The sequence below is a fragment of the Callorhinchus milii genome, unplaced genomic scaffold (genome assembly GCF_018977255.1).
Source record: "Callorhinchus milii isolate IMCB2004 unplaced genomic scaffold, IMCB_Cmil_1.0 Scaffold1, whole genome shotgun sequence".
Lineage (NCBI taxonomy): Eukaryota > Metazoa > Chordata > Chondrichthyes > Chimaeriformes > Callorhinchidae > Callorhinchus > Callorhinchus milii.
In genome coordinates, this window is record NW_024704742.1 from 1,767,419 (window position 1) to 1,784,385 (window position 16,967).

Below are 16,967 nucleotides of genomic sequence, written 5' to 3' on the forward strand. Positions count from 1 at the left end.
TCCTCACAAGTCCGTGAAGGGTCTTAAAAGGCAGATGGTTCTGTGTGTGAAGACGCTGTGATTCTGGCTTGCTCTTAAATGGTTTTGCATGTGCTTCTGCTTTGCATAGGCATGTGGACGTTTTAATAATATTGATTAGGAACAACCATCAATGACATTCTGCAGCTTCTGATCGACAACACACCAAAACAATTCATAGTCGCATAACGTTTACCGCACAGGAGGAGATAATTTGGTCCATTTGATAAGTTGTCTGTTTTGCTATGAGCGTGCCACTGGAACAAGCTACTTCAATTTTTGCCAGAAAAGGTGATTAAGACCAGACCACTGAATTTGTTTATAAAGCAGCTAGATGCTGGTTGGGAGGACAGTAGGGTGGGATGAGATCAGATGGACTTAAAGGCCTTCGTCAACCAGGTCATTCTTGTGAACTCCATTACCATGGTCTTTTCTCATGCCCTTTAATGTATTTTCCTCACACATTGATATCTAATTCCCTGACGAACTAGTAACCATCATCCTGGGGGAGAGGAGGTAGATGAGGTTTTCTTGGAGCTGAACTGAATCCAAGGTGACATGTTTGGCAAAGATAGAACATGGAGGGATGGACAAGTCAATGGAGGCAGGGAATCTCCGTGCACCTGATAATGATCCCTCAAGAAAAAATAAACAATAATAAGAAAAATTGGTCACTCAATCCATGACTGTTTCTGGGGCACTGCTGTGCGCAATTGGCTGCTGCATTTCGCCCACAAAATATATACAGTCAATTCACTTTATAATATATTCTGTGAAGTGCTTTGAGACGTCTAGAAGACGCGAAAAAGCGCTATATCAAATGCAAGGATTATTATTATTATTATTATTAGGTGAAGTATCAGTGTGCTTAGCCAGTTCTTGCCATTATTTTAATTTCCCTTTGTAGAATAGAGCAGTACCCAACATCACAGCCCATTGCTATCTGGACGAGAATTATTGGCTTGGTATTCTCAGCACTGAGTATATAACACTTCATTGTGGCATTTCAATTTATTCACAGTACTAAACTGTGCCGAGCTGACTTTAAAAAGAAAACAACTTCTCAGTCTGTCTCATAATATTGTGTTTCACTATTTATTAACAGCCTGCTTGCATTTTGTTTGCTCATAAAAATGTTGTGGTCGATGCGTAACGTAATTTCAAATTAAGTGTGGATAAGGTACTGAGTAAGTCACAGCACAACTGATTGCGGCTTAATTGAAAGACGGTAGTTTCTGTCGGCGGTAGGAGTTGAGTTACAAAAACAAGGGAAAACCTTTTGTTTGTTGCAAACCCATATGACGTCTGTTGTACAACAGTGGCTCAAATCGGTCTGTAGAGATGTTTTTTTTTGCTGAACATTAGAGATGAGGGTGATTCTTTTTCTCTGATCAGAGTAGAACCAGGCTTGAGCTATGAATACCGCCTCTCGTGTCGTTTTCTCATGTATTTTTTTTTCACCCTTTGCCATCTTTGCACAGTGATATTGATTGCTGTGTGTTTTCCCCTTGCAGTGGGCCGTGAAGACTCAAACCAGTCCATCAAGTCGTGCATTGAAATCCTGCACTCACCGGTTGAGCGGAAGATGAAAATCGAAGGACCAAAAGTCCCAGACGCTCCAAAAGAGTGAGTTACTAACCCCACTGTGCACTTCATTCTCCTGATTACCCGCTCTTCTAATTAGGAAAAATAGTCATTTGGGCTCGAATGAAAATATCGGTATGGTTTTGAGAATAACGGTGAAGCGGAACCCCAGGGGACAGCATTGTTAATGCTTTGAGCGGTAACATTGATGGAGAGACAAATACAGAAATATGTACTTTGTATTCTGGTTGTCATTTTTTTATTGTAGTTCTTGTATGTCATCTTTGAGTGCCTCCCGTACACTGGTGGAAGGTTGTTCCCTGCAAGCCCTGTTACCCTTGACATCGTGGTCAGTTTAACCTTCACAAAAGCAGTTGACCTCAAGGGGTACGTGGTGGAAGCTTAGGATTCAACCTGTTTCTGTATTCTGAGGTGTGATTCCTTACCAGTTTGGATATGGACCACGGTACATTACTGTGTTGTTTATAGGTGTTTGACATCTCAGGGTGTTTTTTTTTTTAACCCTCACATGATGCTTCACACCTTGCATATGCTTTCATAATAAGAGATGAAACAGGAAAGAGAAGAATATAATTAAGAGCAGCCAACACGGATCTATGAAAGGAAGGTCACGGTTGACCGAACTTATTGAATTCTGCGAAGACGTAACTGTTATATTGGATGAGGGAAATGCCACGTGAGAAACTTTTCTCATCCGGTCCTTCAGTTTAACCTGATTAATAATAACATAATAACAGCCCTTACATTTATATTGCATGTTGGGGGAAGGGAAAGAAGACCATCACAAGATTTACTGTAAAGTGTAGTGACTTTGTATTTTGTAGGCAAAGGTGGGAGTACCCTGTATCTAATTATGTATTTTCCTTTTTAAAAAAACTTTTTTTTTTGTCTCTGAGACAGGTTTGGTGTTCTTGTAAACCAAAGCACTTTATTGGCACTTTGTGCTGCCTGCAAGTCGGGTATGAAAGGAAATTTGGTTGACAAGTTAGTTCAACCTGTTCAAAAGAGGGGTATGCTTTAAACTGGTCTTAACATGTGTCTCGTTGATCGTTGAATACAAACACTGTTCTTGTGCCTTAGCAGATAATGGTACAAAGGAAACAAAATTAATCATTTGAGCCGTTCATGTAATTATCCTACTATTGAAACTGAGGAAGTTGGCATGTTGTACGAAACGACATTGTTAGAAATTAATTGGTACCTTTTCACTGCTAACGTACAGGAATGTCTGATCGAAGTGCGAATTAATAATGACTGTTAGTACACTTAATAAGTGTAAACTACCAGTGAAATTTACAACACAGGACTAGGTCTTATACCCAGCGTGTCAGTGCTGGCTCTTTTAAGAGCAAACCTTTCAGTCCTATTCACCTGCCCTTTTCCAATTTCCCAGTCCGCATTATGATCTGCAGGAATCTCAACACAAGTTCTCTGGATATTCAAGTTGCTTTTGCTTCCAATTCGGGCAGGCAAAGGTTTGAGCTGAGACCTCAGCAGCCGCAATAAGATTTCCAATTACATTGATGTCGTTGCTTTTCAACAGAGTTGCAAAGGTGAAGAGTTTCCTTTCTGAAAAACACGCAGTTACTGTATTTTCTGTGCGCTGTAAGGGTAATTGTTTTTTTGTAACCACATAAATTTCGGACTGTCATCATTGCTGTTCAGACTCCATAGAGTCCCAAGAAACTCTGGAAAGCTGCAATCTGCTAACAGGCAGGCGAAAGCCAGCAGCCAACTGCAGGATATTATCAAGAGCTGCGTTGGGGGAGGCCTGTCCCAAAGTGATTTATATTTGACACTTACGCAGTTTCTTAATGTTGCACTGCAAGCTCCTGCGCTTCACTTCCAACAATATTGTGGGGTGGAGCAGAGGGCTTGATTTACATCCTCGAATTCAAGCAAAAGCTTTACAAACCGCAGAAGTCCTCAACAGGAAAGGTGTTTGGGGCCAGGTTCCAGGATTCGTACTTTTTTTTTAAAACAAATAGTTGGATGCTGTGTTGGGAGGAGAGTAGGGGGCTGCTGTCCTGCAAGGACAAAGATCAAATGGGCCGAAGGTTTTTCCTGATCAGAACCAATTGTGTGATCTTTGGGCCAGAGCAATGACACTCTATGGTATGTACATTCAGACCAAAATCAGGGCTCTGTTTTTACCATTATTAGAGAATGATCCATCACAAAATGGCTTGACAGTTCTTGGGTTTGCAGTTGACTCCCCAAAGAGCTTTCAATGGACCACGAGGGAAGGGAGGACAGTGATTTATAGCTGCCATGTCTATCCTGGAGCTGATGCTTCTCAAGCTGCCTTCCTGTTGAAATTTGCTGGATAGACAGTGCTTTAAAAATAGTAAGCTATGTGGTTTTAGCTGGTTAGACTCCCAACAGTTACGCCAACGCACGCTCTGGGGTCCCCAAGCCTTGGCTCGTGCCAACCTGTGCCTAATACCCTCTGGAATTAGGTAAGCAGGATGCTTCGCTCCAGAGAGAGAGTTAGCGTTCCATCCCAACAGTCTATCTCTGGGATTTCCATGTGTACATGGAATGCATGGAATTCTCAGCTTGGTTTGGATCCCTAAGCATGGTGATGGGTTTCCGCTTGCATCTGACCAGAGAAGAATCAAGCTGCCTCCAAGCAATTGACTAACAACATGGTTCCTACTTAATGCGAGGTAAACAGAGGCGTGTGGAGTAAGGAAACTTACCTCACGTTTTGCCCTGCCAGCGAATCGAACCCAGCTCCTCTCGCTTGCGAGGTGAGCGTCTAACCATTAAGCTGCAGGACTCCACTCTTTAGGGCCATATGAACTGCCATTTATGGAACAGATATTTTCTTTACAGTAACCGCTGTCCTCACCGTTACTTATCATTATATCCTGAGGTTACTCTTCATTCCGCCTCCCAGATGTAGTAATGCCAGAGATGTTAAACCGTTTCTCCCGCTGCCTCCGGTGACAGCAGCCGTCCTCTATCCAAAACTGCAGGTGCCAAAATTACAACAAATTAATGCTTGCACATTTGGGCGCAACAGCAGACTGAACTGTCAACCTACCTGCACAGGGTAGCACTGGGAAAAGCCACCGTTTGGGACTGTATGGAGCTTCCCAAAGTAGCAGGGACAATCTGCAGACAGTGACAAAATCACAAACTCCAGCATGAAAACAGCTTCCGAAACTAACCGGGACAAAGTCCACAGCACAAGCTGCCTCCTTCAATCTGCTCTGCGGTGTAAACCCAGCGTAATTGTGCATTGATTGCACCCTGTAGCCCAAACCACCGGTTCTGTTCTGTCAACACATTGCTGCGGTTGTACGATGCGTTGATCCATTCGGAGGATTTTCTATCCATTGCCTGAGCATTCTCAAAACTTGCTGATGCATCGACGCGCGTTAATATTTCAGCAGTATGTCTTGTTGTAGTTGCATGTTTTTAAATCCAAAATGTGCAAATCAGTTTCCTGTATCATCCAGGTTTGTGTCTGCGATGTTAGCTCTTACTCTGCGATGTGTCTCTTCGGTGATTGTTTGCCTTGCATGTGATTGAACGATCGGGTTGTTAATTTGTAGATGGAAATGGATCTATTTACACCTATTACCGTACTCGATTTGAGCACGCTCACATAACGAGTGCAGTATACACCGAGCAGCTACGGTAAGCTTCCGGGGTGGGAAGATTGTGTCGTGTCAGGCAGTGGTTGGTCCCAATGTAACTGTTATCCTCCGCATCCTGGATGGTGACCGGCAGATGTTGGACACGTACATTTGATGCAGGGGATCCGGTTTCTTTTAACGCCATGGACAGAGACCCCTTGTACACAATGAGATCTGGTTAAGGAATGTGTTACAGTGCTGTATTTGAGAAAGAGACTGCCCTCGTTGGGTATGGACTTGTTGAGCCTAGACTCTGACCTGGTGTTATTAATCCTTGCATTTTTGATGTGGAGTCTTTCACGTCCGGGGTGATTCACAGGATTTTACTATGATCTATAAGGTGTGTTTTATAGGCGCCCACAGAGCCACAACACCACCTAAACAGGCAGATGGGACTGTGGTCCCCTATATATTGACCTAATTTGTACACATTTAAGTTTATACTGACATCTACATCTAAATATGTTTCTGTAAGTATATGCTGACTAGCAACTCCCACGTGTCCTTTTTTCAGTGGCCAACAATCACCCAGATAGAAATCAGATATGCACTTCATGGCAAGGATTATTATTAGATTATGTATTTATTCTTTAAAGCGTCCGAGTGTTGATGGAACAGGCTGAAGATGTTCAGTGTGTGCTTGGTGCATTTTACCTTACCGCAGCCAACTCGTGACTGCTGAATTGCTTAAGGATTACGGAGGCTTAAAGTTCTTAATGTAACTGATTTCACTGCTTGTTCAGAAAGAAACGCAGTAATTGCTGAATTTGATTTTGTTGTACGTTTGCAGAGCTTACTGGCATGAGTTGAAGCATTGGAGTAAATTCTCCTGGCTTTTTGCAGATCACACTCACGATACAGGCTGATAGAACAAATGGAAGAAGAATGCCTAGAGTTTACGAAATATATAGTTGCAGCCGATTTTTGGAATAAATTCATGCAAATTTGAGTTCATCAAATAAATGATTGACTGGCTCCATAAGATTCAGAGTCTTAGCTATGATGGAAAATTATAATTTCAAAGCAGAATAGGCTCCTATTGAGGTGGTGGAATTAACAACAACAATAAATTACATTTGTTATACCGTCTTTCACATCGGGAGAACATCCCAAGGCGTTGAAGGCAAATGTACATTTAAGTGAAATGTTATTAGACAAGCTGGACTATTGAGCTGTCGTGCACAACATTGATGCTGGTACCAATTCATTGTAATGTGCATTTTGGAGTGGAGCAGGAAACCTGTGGAATATTGTCAATGTGGAAATACAGTAGAATCCTGATAAGTACTTTCTATAATAAAGAAACACTGTGCCTGCATCGAGCGCGATGAAACCATTGTGATATTTTCATTGAATTAAAACACGATACAGAGAGTGATGTATTTGTCTACAGATTGAATGACAAAATTCAGAACTGCAGAAAAAAAGTATGTTAACGCTATAGAACTCCCAACGTTCAGTGAGGGAGGGAGGCATTCGATTGTGAGAGTCAAAGTAATTGACAGTGCCTATAACCCAAGATTTATTATAGCCAATGAATGGAAATACTAGTGGACAGAATCCCTTTTGCATGTGCTGCTATTAAAGATGCCACACAGTAAAAGATTGCCCTCTGCACTGCAATTCGTTCAATCCAAATATATAGATGAGGGAGAAGGGAACAGCAGGGTATGGGAGGGATTAAGAGGCTGAGTATAAAGAGCGACGCAGTCTGTTTTGGACTGAATGGCCTCTTTCTGTGCTGCAAAGTCCATGTAAATCATCTGTTCAGAACTTCAATCGCATACAAAGCCTATTCTCAATATGTACCTCTTTGACTGTGCTTTAGGTCATCTGTCCTCTCTCCGTTACCTGGGCTCCCAAGTCCCAGCTCAGGTGTCCAGACGCCATTGTCAAGTGCTTTGAGACATCCTTCTGATATGCAAGGCAAATGTAAATTGTATTGGGTTTAACCTAAATAACGATAGAAAATACTACATAGGTCTGTAGTCATATAATGGGTAAGGATAACCTGTGGTGTGGGAACGAACCCTACGGACCCCAAGGTTTCCAAGGCAGTTCCCAAGGTTCTGCCCCAGGTAAAGACAGCGTTAGCTGATCACACCCATGTAACGAACACATTAATTGGCTTCAACATCCTGGTTCTGCAAACGAATAAGCCATTTACTGTTGCTGACCATCCGAAGTGTGTCAGTCTGCCTCCGTTGGCAGGACACTCGCCTCCGAGTCAGAAGGTTGTGGGTTCAAGCCCCACATCTGGATTTGGGACGCGTACAGACGAGACAGACAATCCAGTGCAGTGAGTGTGAGTGCACTGCGTCGTCAAAGATGAGACGTTAGACCGAGTTTCCATCTGCCTGTTCAGGTGGGTAGATCCCATGGAACTATTTGGGAAGGGAAGTTCTCCCAGTGTCCTGGCCAATCACCCCCTAGTTAACATCGGTCATCTAACTCATGGCTGTTTGTGGGATGTCACTATGTACAAATTGGTGTTCACCCACAAAATACGTACAGTTACTGCACTTCACAGTATATTGCTGTGAAGCGCTTGGAAATGTCTTGTGTGATTATTTCGGTACCTATATTGAGAATACATGAATACGCAAGGAGGTGGGAGCATGGCGTGACTGTCAAATTACGATACATTGGAGAAGTAGATGTGCAGGAGAGAGTGAGTGGAATTTATAAATGGAGCTGACTGAGAGAGGACAGGTACACTCTTTGTTCTTCAACAAACTTTAGATTTGAAAGCTAAGTCGCATGTCAATTTCAAGATAAATTGGTCATTCATTCCGTGGCTGTTTGTGGGACATTGCCGTGGGGGTACTGGCTGCTGCGTTTCGACCGCAAAAAGCAGTCAAACCACTTTACAGGATATCAGCAGAGGCTGACGAGAGAAAGAGCGGGTGGAAAAACAATAATAATAATCCTTATATTTGGTACGGCGGCTTTCACGTCGGGAGAACATCTCAAAAGGTGCTTCACGGGATATACTGTAAAGTTGAGCGATTGTGTGTGTTTTGTGGACAGGCACTGTCTCACGATGACGTACAACAGTCCTGAAAGTCGTATCAGTACAAAGCGAGAAGAATGTAAAGAGCGTGGCCCACACGTTATAGGAAACGTGAGAGTTAATAAGCTGCTCCCAAGTGTCAATATTTCGTATGTGTTTCTGCTTAATTCTGTTTCATCTTCAGTAAAGTGTGGAGCGCAGATTGATTTATTTTTAAAAATGCAATGAAACCGTTCAATTGATTTTCGGAGAACAGGTGGGATAAGCTGTCGATGCCTAGACCTCAGTGAGGGGGATATGAGAAAGAGCAGATGGCCGATGCAGACCACAGAATAATGGTTCAAGTTGGGAAAAATTAGATTTTGCTGATTCGCATGATTTCATTTCACAGGAGCAGCGACTTGGGGGGAAAAAAAAGAATTAAGAAGTGAAACGTTTTTAATTCAGGAGCAATGAATCGATTGTGTTTTTTTTGTTCAGTTTTTTTTATTGTTGACCATATCTACCTTCTGTTTTCCATTGGAACTTTTCCACCCGCCCGAAGATGGGAATGAAGTGATCAGTCTCGGGTATATCCAGTCGAGGCGTCTCATGAATGGTTTCGACGTAATTGGACATTTTGTGGACGAAACGAGGCAGCCAACTGCGCACTGCAGTGTCCCACAAACAGTCGTGGATTGAGTGACCAAATTATTATGAATTTTTTTTTGAGTGATTATTATCCCCGTAAAAGCGAACTCCCAATCGACTGACAACTGGGTTCCTAGTTACTGCTGGGTAAACTGAGGCGTGTGTGTGGAGTAAGGAAACTTGCCCGATGTTTCACCCTGTCCGGGAATCAAACCCAGGTCCTCCCGCTTGCGAGGCGAGTGCTCTAACCCCTGAGCAACAGCACATGAAAGGTGCTCTGCCAAAGAATTATTATTAGCGCCTTTCACCCCAGGACAACATCTTGTCAAACCATTTTGTCAAAACGGTTACAGGATATACTGCAAGGTGTGAAGTACTGTGTAATTTGTTGATAAATCTGTTGGCAGAATTGTGTTCCTGCAAATTCTGTGTTTGAAATAGTGTTCAGGTCGGGTTTGCTGCTAACTGTGTGTGAAAGAGTATCGCAGATCAGCTTAATCATACAATCAAAAACCACTGCAGAGGATTTATAGTCATCTGGAAACATTTACATTGGTTATTATATCAATCAAGAACATCTGTAACTCTTAGATTAATCACGTGGGCTGCTATCAATAGCTACAAATTCACCATAATCAGATTCACCCAACGATGACCATTAAACTCTGTAACTGGTTCAGAAATGCAATAAATCCGATGGGTTTTTAGTAAAAATTTTTTAGTCCCTGATTTCTAAATGATTGCTAAATTAAATCCTACCGATTTGGAAAAAGGACCTTTCCTACAGAGCGATGTATAAATCAACCTTGCTCTGTCTGTTGAAAAGCCGTGCATCTTGCAGTCAATGCTATTGCTACATTTGGTCAACGCATTAATAAATCTGTAGAGGAACGATATTATTCATCACGACTATATATTTTTTTCTCTCTGTCAGTGAGGCAAAGCCGTTAGCCTTCCAGAAACATAATCTGCCATTATTGTCCAGAGATTTATGACTCTAGACATTGTCCGGACCCTCAGTCTGATTGAACACTTCTGTAGAAAAAGACTTTGGAGAATGCTTTTCCTATGTTGGTAAATGTACAAGTGTTTGCTGGTGTGCGTACTTGCAGTGGGAATGTATTCATTGTGATGATAATTAATAGTTCCCTCAACTCCCTTCCCCTTTGAATTACTTTTGGCCTAAATATAAGATAAACAATACCGGATCTAAAAGGGCGTTTCCGAGGAACATCTTCAAGCAGCGTACGGTGGTGAGAATGTAGATCTTGTGGTCGAAGGAAAAAAAAAACGGGAATGTATTGAAGAGGAACTTGATGGGGGAGAAGGGAGTAGAGGCTGTAATAGAGGAAATTAGTTGAGGGCTCATGTGGAGTATAAACACTGGCGCTGACTAGTTGGGTCGAGTGCCCTTTTCCTGTGCCATGGCGCTCTGTGTAATTCTGTGTCATTTCTGGAATACAAAATAAAGCAAAAGACCATGTTTAGCAGTGCTGGAAGTAACGAGATTATTTGTTTCAGACATTGTGTAATGACCGCTGTTCTCTCGAGGCAGCTCCAGATACAGATTCAGGAAACTGTCGACTCGCTTACTGCAGACTGGCACAGGTGCTTGAGAACTGAGACATTTCAGTAAGTTTCTCCCAAGCTGGAATAACTCGCGTAGGAAGACGCCATGCGTGGTTAATCTGTACTCTGTGCGGAAAGCGCCTTGATCACTCATATTTTTTGAAAAAGTCTCCTCTTGAAGACAAGACAACCTTTTCGATGGCAGTGCATTTGCTTGTAAGCACAAAGCCAGTTGTTCTCTTCAATGGAAACGGAAGCAGAAGTGACTGGGAACACTCGGCAGATCAGGCAACGTCTATGGAGAAAGGAAAGTGAGTCAATGGTTCGGGTCCATGGGGGGGAAGCAGGGTGAGGACGACAAAGGAGAAAATAATTGACCGCCATGTTCAAACCCAAGGCTCACAGCGACTCCAATTTATAGAATATCCCGTGAAGCTCGTCCTGAGGCGCTGCACCAAATGTAAGGATTATCGTTACCATCTCAAGGTATAATGTCAGCTCAAGGCTCATTGTGGGACCTCGGTGTGCACAATAGGACTGCCGTGTTTGCCTGCGAAATAACTCTTGAAAGTAATAAATGTAAAGAGCTTTACGACATTTCAACGAAATGATGCCAAACAAAAGTGTTGGTTTTTTTTTTCCACTTCGAATCAAACCCTGGGTCCCAGGCCTATTCCTGTTCCGCCACCAGTCACTCCATCTCATCTCAGAAACACTCGTGCTCCTGGCCCCAACTTCCATCCAATTACAATCCTGGCTTATGAGGCAAGTCTCTCCTTTGTGAAGACTGTAAAGGCCGCCCTGTGCAGTCTAAATTACAGAGCAATTTGTCCGAAAGGGCTTCTTACTCCAACCTCTCTTGTGATTACAGTCTGGAATAATAACAATCCTTGCATTTGATACAGCGCCTCATCACGTCTTCGAGACATCTCAAAGCGCTTCACAGAATAGACTGTAAAGTGAATTGACTGATTATTTTGCGGGCGAAACGTTAGGCAAGTTTCCTTACTCCACACGCCTCTGTTTACCCAGCAGTAAGTAGGAACCTGGTGGTTAGTCGTTTTTGGTGGATCGCTTTTCCAGGTGTAATAATCCCTTCGAAAAATAAATAAATAAATAAATTGATAATAATTTGGTCACTCAACCCACGGCTGTTTGTGGGGACGCTGCTGTGCGCAATCGGCTGCCGCGTTTTGCCCACAAAACATACAGTCTGGTCAGCCAGGTGTCTGACACATGAGGAAACTTCATTGTGCATAATTAATTCATGCTTAAGGGTTTCCTAACCATGAGAAAACTCAATGCCATGTTTAAGAGGATTCCATGCATCCCGCCGTTACGTGGACATTTAGGAAATATTTATTCAAATGGAATATACACATCTATCATCCTGCTAAATTGAGTCTAAAAGCCATAAGGAAAGCTCATCTGATCTTGGATTATAGAGATCGTTTGTGAATCCACAGTAATGCGTCAGCACATCTTGATTACATTCGTTAATTCTCACCAGCGGTAAATACTTACCTAATGCGATACTTGAAGAGACATTGTTGTCTCCTCTACCCTTCTTTCAAATTAGAACAGTCCCTTGTGAATGCAGAAGTACAGATTAAAGCTCGCTCTACCTATGAGTGTTTACAGACTGGAGTAGATCATTCAGAGAGAGTGGGGCTGTGGTCTCTGGCACTGGCTTTATGCCACGTGATTCTGACGTTCATTGCTAAATGTGTGTTACGCACAGGTGCTGTGAATCCCTTTAAAGCACAAGACTTGGAGGATATTCACGCCTGGTGCAGTATAAGCAGGAGATGCAGTGGCCATGAATCTCTCTAGGGCACTATTGTTCCATTACACAAATCTACAGTCAATTCACTTTACAGTATATTCCGTGAAGCGCTTTGAGACGTCTTGAAGATGTGAAAAGCGCTATATTAAATGCAAGGATTATTATTATCATTATTACACCAGGAGGTGGATAATACCTGGCACAGTACAAATGGGATAAGTGCTACTTGCAATGGACTCTCGTCCATGAGCTTCACTCGAAGCACCCCAAACTTTGAACAAACTCATCGCTGTTTGTTGACGGGTTGAATGGATCTTCACAATTTCGCCACAATTCACAAAGTATCAGCAGAAAGCCAATTTAATTTGGGCTTTCTGCTGATACTGGCCATGTATTATTATCCCCGTGGAACGTGGTGTTTTGGTTTCGTTCCAAATTTGCAGTGATGTGTACTGGCAATCGTAAATCCGGCTTCCTGCTGGATCTCCCTATTCTGCTGGCAGTAACAGTACCACGTAAGGCAAGTGAGGTTTGCAGAGCTGAGTCTGCTTCCACTGGATGAAAAAACTGAGATGGCACATGGTTAGAGGTTTAAGATGCCAAGGAGCTTAGTTGGTTCACATGCAGACTACCTGACTTGACCTGCACGGATAGAATAAAAGCACTTGGATTTAATACTCACACACGGTAGATGAGCTCCCATCAACCCGGCAGATGAAGCACGCACGCAAAGTCAGCACTGCTTTTTTTTTGTTACGGCCATGAAACAAGAGCTGAACTCGGTGCTGGATCAGTAATAAGGGTCAAGCCATTCTGCTTATCAAGACATTAGTTTGATAACTAACAAATTAAACCTATTCAGAAGATGGGATCAGACAGATTCGAGAAGAGAATCTCTGACACTCTCTCCCTACCAGTAGCAAGGCGATGGACGTAATTGGTCTCTTGTATCTCACAATGATCTACGTTGCATTCACAGGCTGCCTGAAGGAGGGATAACAGGGACTGTCCTGCTTAAAGCAAAATTTCTTTATTTTTAATTGGAAATCTGAACCTGTGAAGAAAGAAACCTTATTATAAAAGAATTAGCTACGTCTCTCGGGCCTCACTTCTAATCCCGCGCACTTTCAAGGCGTCCTTTTCATACGATCGGTAGTAAGAATAATCCTTGCATTTCATGGAACAACTGCACCGTCAATGTCTCAATGAGCTTCACAGTTAATTCTTCAAACTCTACATCCAGGTTCTCACTCGCTCTCCTTTCCCTCACCTTCGTAACGTTGTCTGCCTCGACCCTCGCCCTCAAGTTGTTCAGATCTTCATCCGTTTCTTCAGCATCTTCAGGTTCAATTACTCTAATGCCACCCCCGACTGACTCCCTCGCTCATCCCCACACAAGCTGCAGCCAACGCTTAACTCTTCAGCCCAAATTCTCTCCCGCACCAGACTCTGTAAACCCATCACCCACATCCTGGCTTGGATCCACTCACTACATGTTCCACAGAGGAGTGAGTTTTTGTCCTCACTTTGAAAAGTCTCTGTGAACCTGCTGTACCCCCTGCTATCCCCAGGCCTCTCCCTCAGCTCAGCTCGGACTAAATGATCAACTGCATTCGTGACTGGGACAGGTTACTAGGAAGGGTGATTGGGACCACAAAACTGGACTGGAAGGACACTGGGATAAGTATTTTGCAGGATGAAATCAAATGGACTAAAATCGATCAATCGATCTCGTGAAGATATTTTTTGGCGCGTGAAAGGAAAATGAAAAACACGGATGATTGACTTTGTGGTCATCCCCCCAAAAAATAACTATCTGATGATGAAATGAAACGTACCCACCTGCCGTTTTTATTTTAGAGTAACATTTCAGATTCCGAAACCCACGCGAGAGAAATTCCACCCGGGTTTAGAATTGATTCTGTTCCAGAGCGTCAATTCACTTGACGTTTTGGAAAAAAAAGGTATTAAGTTTTGAAGCTGTGCGATATGGAATGCTTAAAAATAGACAGTCGTCACCCAGCTGTCGCCTGATCTCTGCGACTGGGCAGAAGAGGTACAGTACAGTAAGCAGGTCCTTTGCCTTGTTACTGCAGTAAAGAAGTCAAAGCAGAATCATTTACTTGGCTCATTGAGGCTTTCATTATCGTACAGCTAATGGTGTCCTCCTGGACACTCACCTTATTCAGGAGTTGTAAGCCCAGACACTTTCCGCTGCTTTAACTAAAATCAGGAAGCCTTGCAATTTGACAAAGGCTGAAGTTATTCGTGTAATGTGATGTTCGGAAACACTTCCTCTCATCGCTTTCCACCCAGTGAAATGCGGCTGTTTTGGGATTGCTCTGATGTAAAGTTAATCCGCTTGAACATTATTACAATTAGCAAGAGCCAAACCCAAACATGTGGATGCTTTATTTGATTAGATGCGTGCTCCCGGACACCGTGGGCAAAATGGGCTGTTCGAAACCTTGTTGCGGGGTTGCCGAAATTGACTGAGGTGAAATATTTTGCTCCGAATGAAGCTCTGTGCATTGCAACGACTGCGCAACGCAACATGTTGCCTTTGTGCGGAGGGAAGATTTCATGGCCAGAATCGCTAATGCTGCTGTTATACCCTTCATCATTTAAGATCCGACTGATGCTGATTTGTTAAAACCAAGTGCTTATAAATTGGACTGAGCAAGGTGTTCCTCCTCTCGACCAGTTTTAACCCCCCACCTCCCCACCCCCCCACCTCGCCAAGCTAATGGTTGGCAGAGCCTGGAAAAGCTCGCACTGATAGATGTGGCTTTTTGATCGAAATCACCCACTGAGGTCAAGTGGTAAATGTGTTTCCTTGAGAAATCCAATTTGTTTTGTGTGCGCGAGTACATCTTCCACTGGAGTGAAATTCTACAATGACGGTCGTGTTCAACTTGGTTCGAAACAACAATCGTTTGCTGCAGATTATTTCTGCTGTGCTCACATCCCCCTTCGCGTTAAATGGCCATACACCTCATGGTGCAAATCGCTACTCCCATTTGCCGGCGAAAAACGTCGCCGTGCTTGACGGCAATTCATCGTGAAACACTCTGGGACCTTTCCGAGTTGGACAAACTCGTGATTCGCTCTCCGTGGCTTTAAGACATCAATGCACCCAACTACAGCAGACATCGATCTTGTCACTAAGCGCAAACCACCACATTTCTCAGTAGCCTCTCGATGATTTATGAAATTAATGGAATTTCTGCTGCGGGTCGCAGTTCAGTCCCTACGAAAGCATCGATCGTTTGCTATGAAATCCAATTCCTGAACCCGTATCTCCATGACATCTGGATCTGTAGATTACATGTTAATAATTGTTGCTGAGCAGGTACTCGCTTCAAAACGCTCAGTAGTGCCAATGAATCTAAAATGAATGTTAAAAATTAGTGATTCTTTATTTGAAGAAAAAGGTGCGTGACTAGGAATAGATTCCCAATACCACTACGATATGGAGAAAATCAGCATTTTAGATTATTGATAATAATAATAATTCATATTTTTTTTTAAAAAACGGCCACTCACTCCATGGCTGTTTGGAGGCTCACCTACAAAAATACACACAGTCACTGCTTATCACATTATATCCTGAGAAGCACTTTGAGACATCTCGATGATGTGATAAAGCGCTATATCAAATGTTATTAGTATAATAATAATCCTTGCGTTTGATATAGCGCTTTTCACGTCTTCTCGACGTCTCAAAGCGCTTCACAGAATATGCTGTAAAGTGAATTGACTGTATATTTGTGGGCGAACGCGGCAGCCAATTGCGCACAGCAATGTCCCACAAACAGTCGTGGATTGAAAATGACCAATTTATTATTGTTTTGTTTTGGAGGGATTATTATCAGGCTCTGTGGAGTGAAGAAACTTGCCCAAGGTTTCTAACCACTGAGCTACAGGGCTCCACATATAATATTATAATTATAGTAACAGTTATCATGGGTCTAAGCATCAAAAACGAAAATGACAAAGTTAGACTTCAATGTGGATTTTTGGATTCCCTCAGTCCTCGTGTGTTTTTTTTTAAAAGAGGATGGAAAGTCGTCTAATTCAAACGCATGAATGATTTTCCCAAATGTGAAGCTTTGTTTTTAAATATCATTTGGTGTATTATTTATTCGCAATGATTACAGAGGATGTATTCTGGTTGGTTACACGATGTGCATGCTGCGATTTGCATTATCCAATAATGTGCAGCGTAAATAATATCCACCTTTGGAGAATTTCCACCTGCGAAGACGTTAATCTCTGATGATTTCAGGGCGTGCGGAATTTGCCCAACTATTAAATGCAGCTTCGCTTTTGAAGCTGTGTTTTTTTTTTTGGTGGACTCGATTTTGGAACCTGAGATAATTGGCTTCAAGTACGCGACTGAATTTAAGAAATTGTCAAATTCTGAACCTTGGGAAAGAAAATAGTGTAATCTAGACCCAGGTGGATTTTCTTTTCTGCCCCGTGAGCGCAAGTGTGCGCGTGTGTGTGTGTGTGTGGTGTGCGGTGTGCGTGCTTTGTTTGTGCGTGTCTGTGTGCATACTTTAATACAAATCGATAGTCGTTTGTAAATGACAATGCAGTGCCTTATCATGAAGCGTGCAGAATGAATTCTAATGATGTTCTTAGAGCGAGCGGATTCCTTTTTTAATGGAAAAATCATCTTTCTGTAATTCAGTTT

At 42.7% G+C, this 16,967-nt stretch overlaps 1 protein-coding gene across 1 annotated transcript in view; it reads left to right on the forward strand.

Moving 5' to 3' along the window:
- The window catches only part of ccser1 (coiled-coil serine-rich protein 1), a 444,926-nt gene that overhangs the window by 158,679 nt on the left and 269,280 nt on the right, over positions 1-16,967 (forward strand). The window contains exon 7 of the mRNA XM_042337524.1: positions 1,533-1,644. Within this exon, the coding sequence (XP_042193458.1) occupies positions 1,533-1,644 (112 nt within the window). The remainder of the gene's footprint in view (positions 1-1,532; positions 1,645-16,967) is intronic.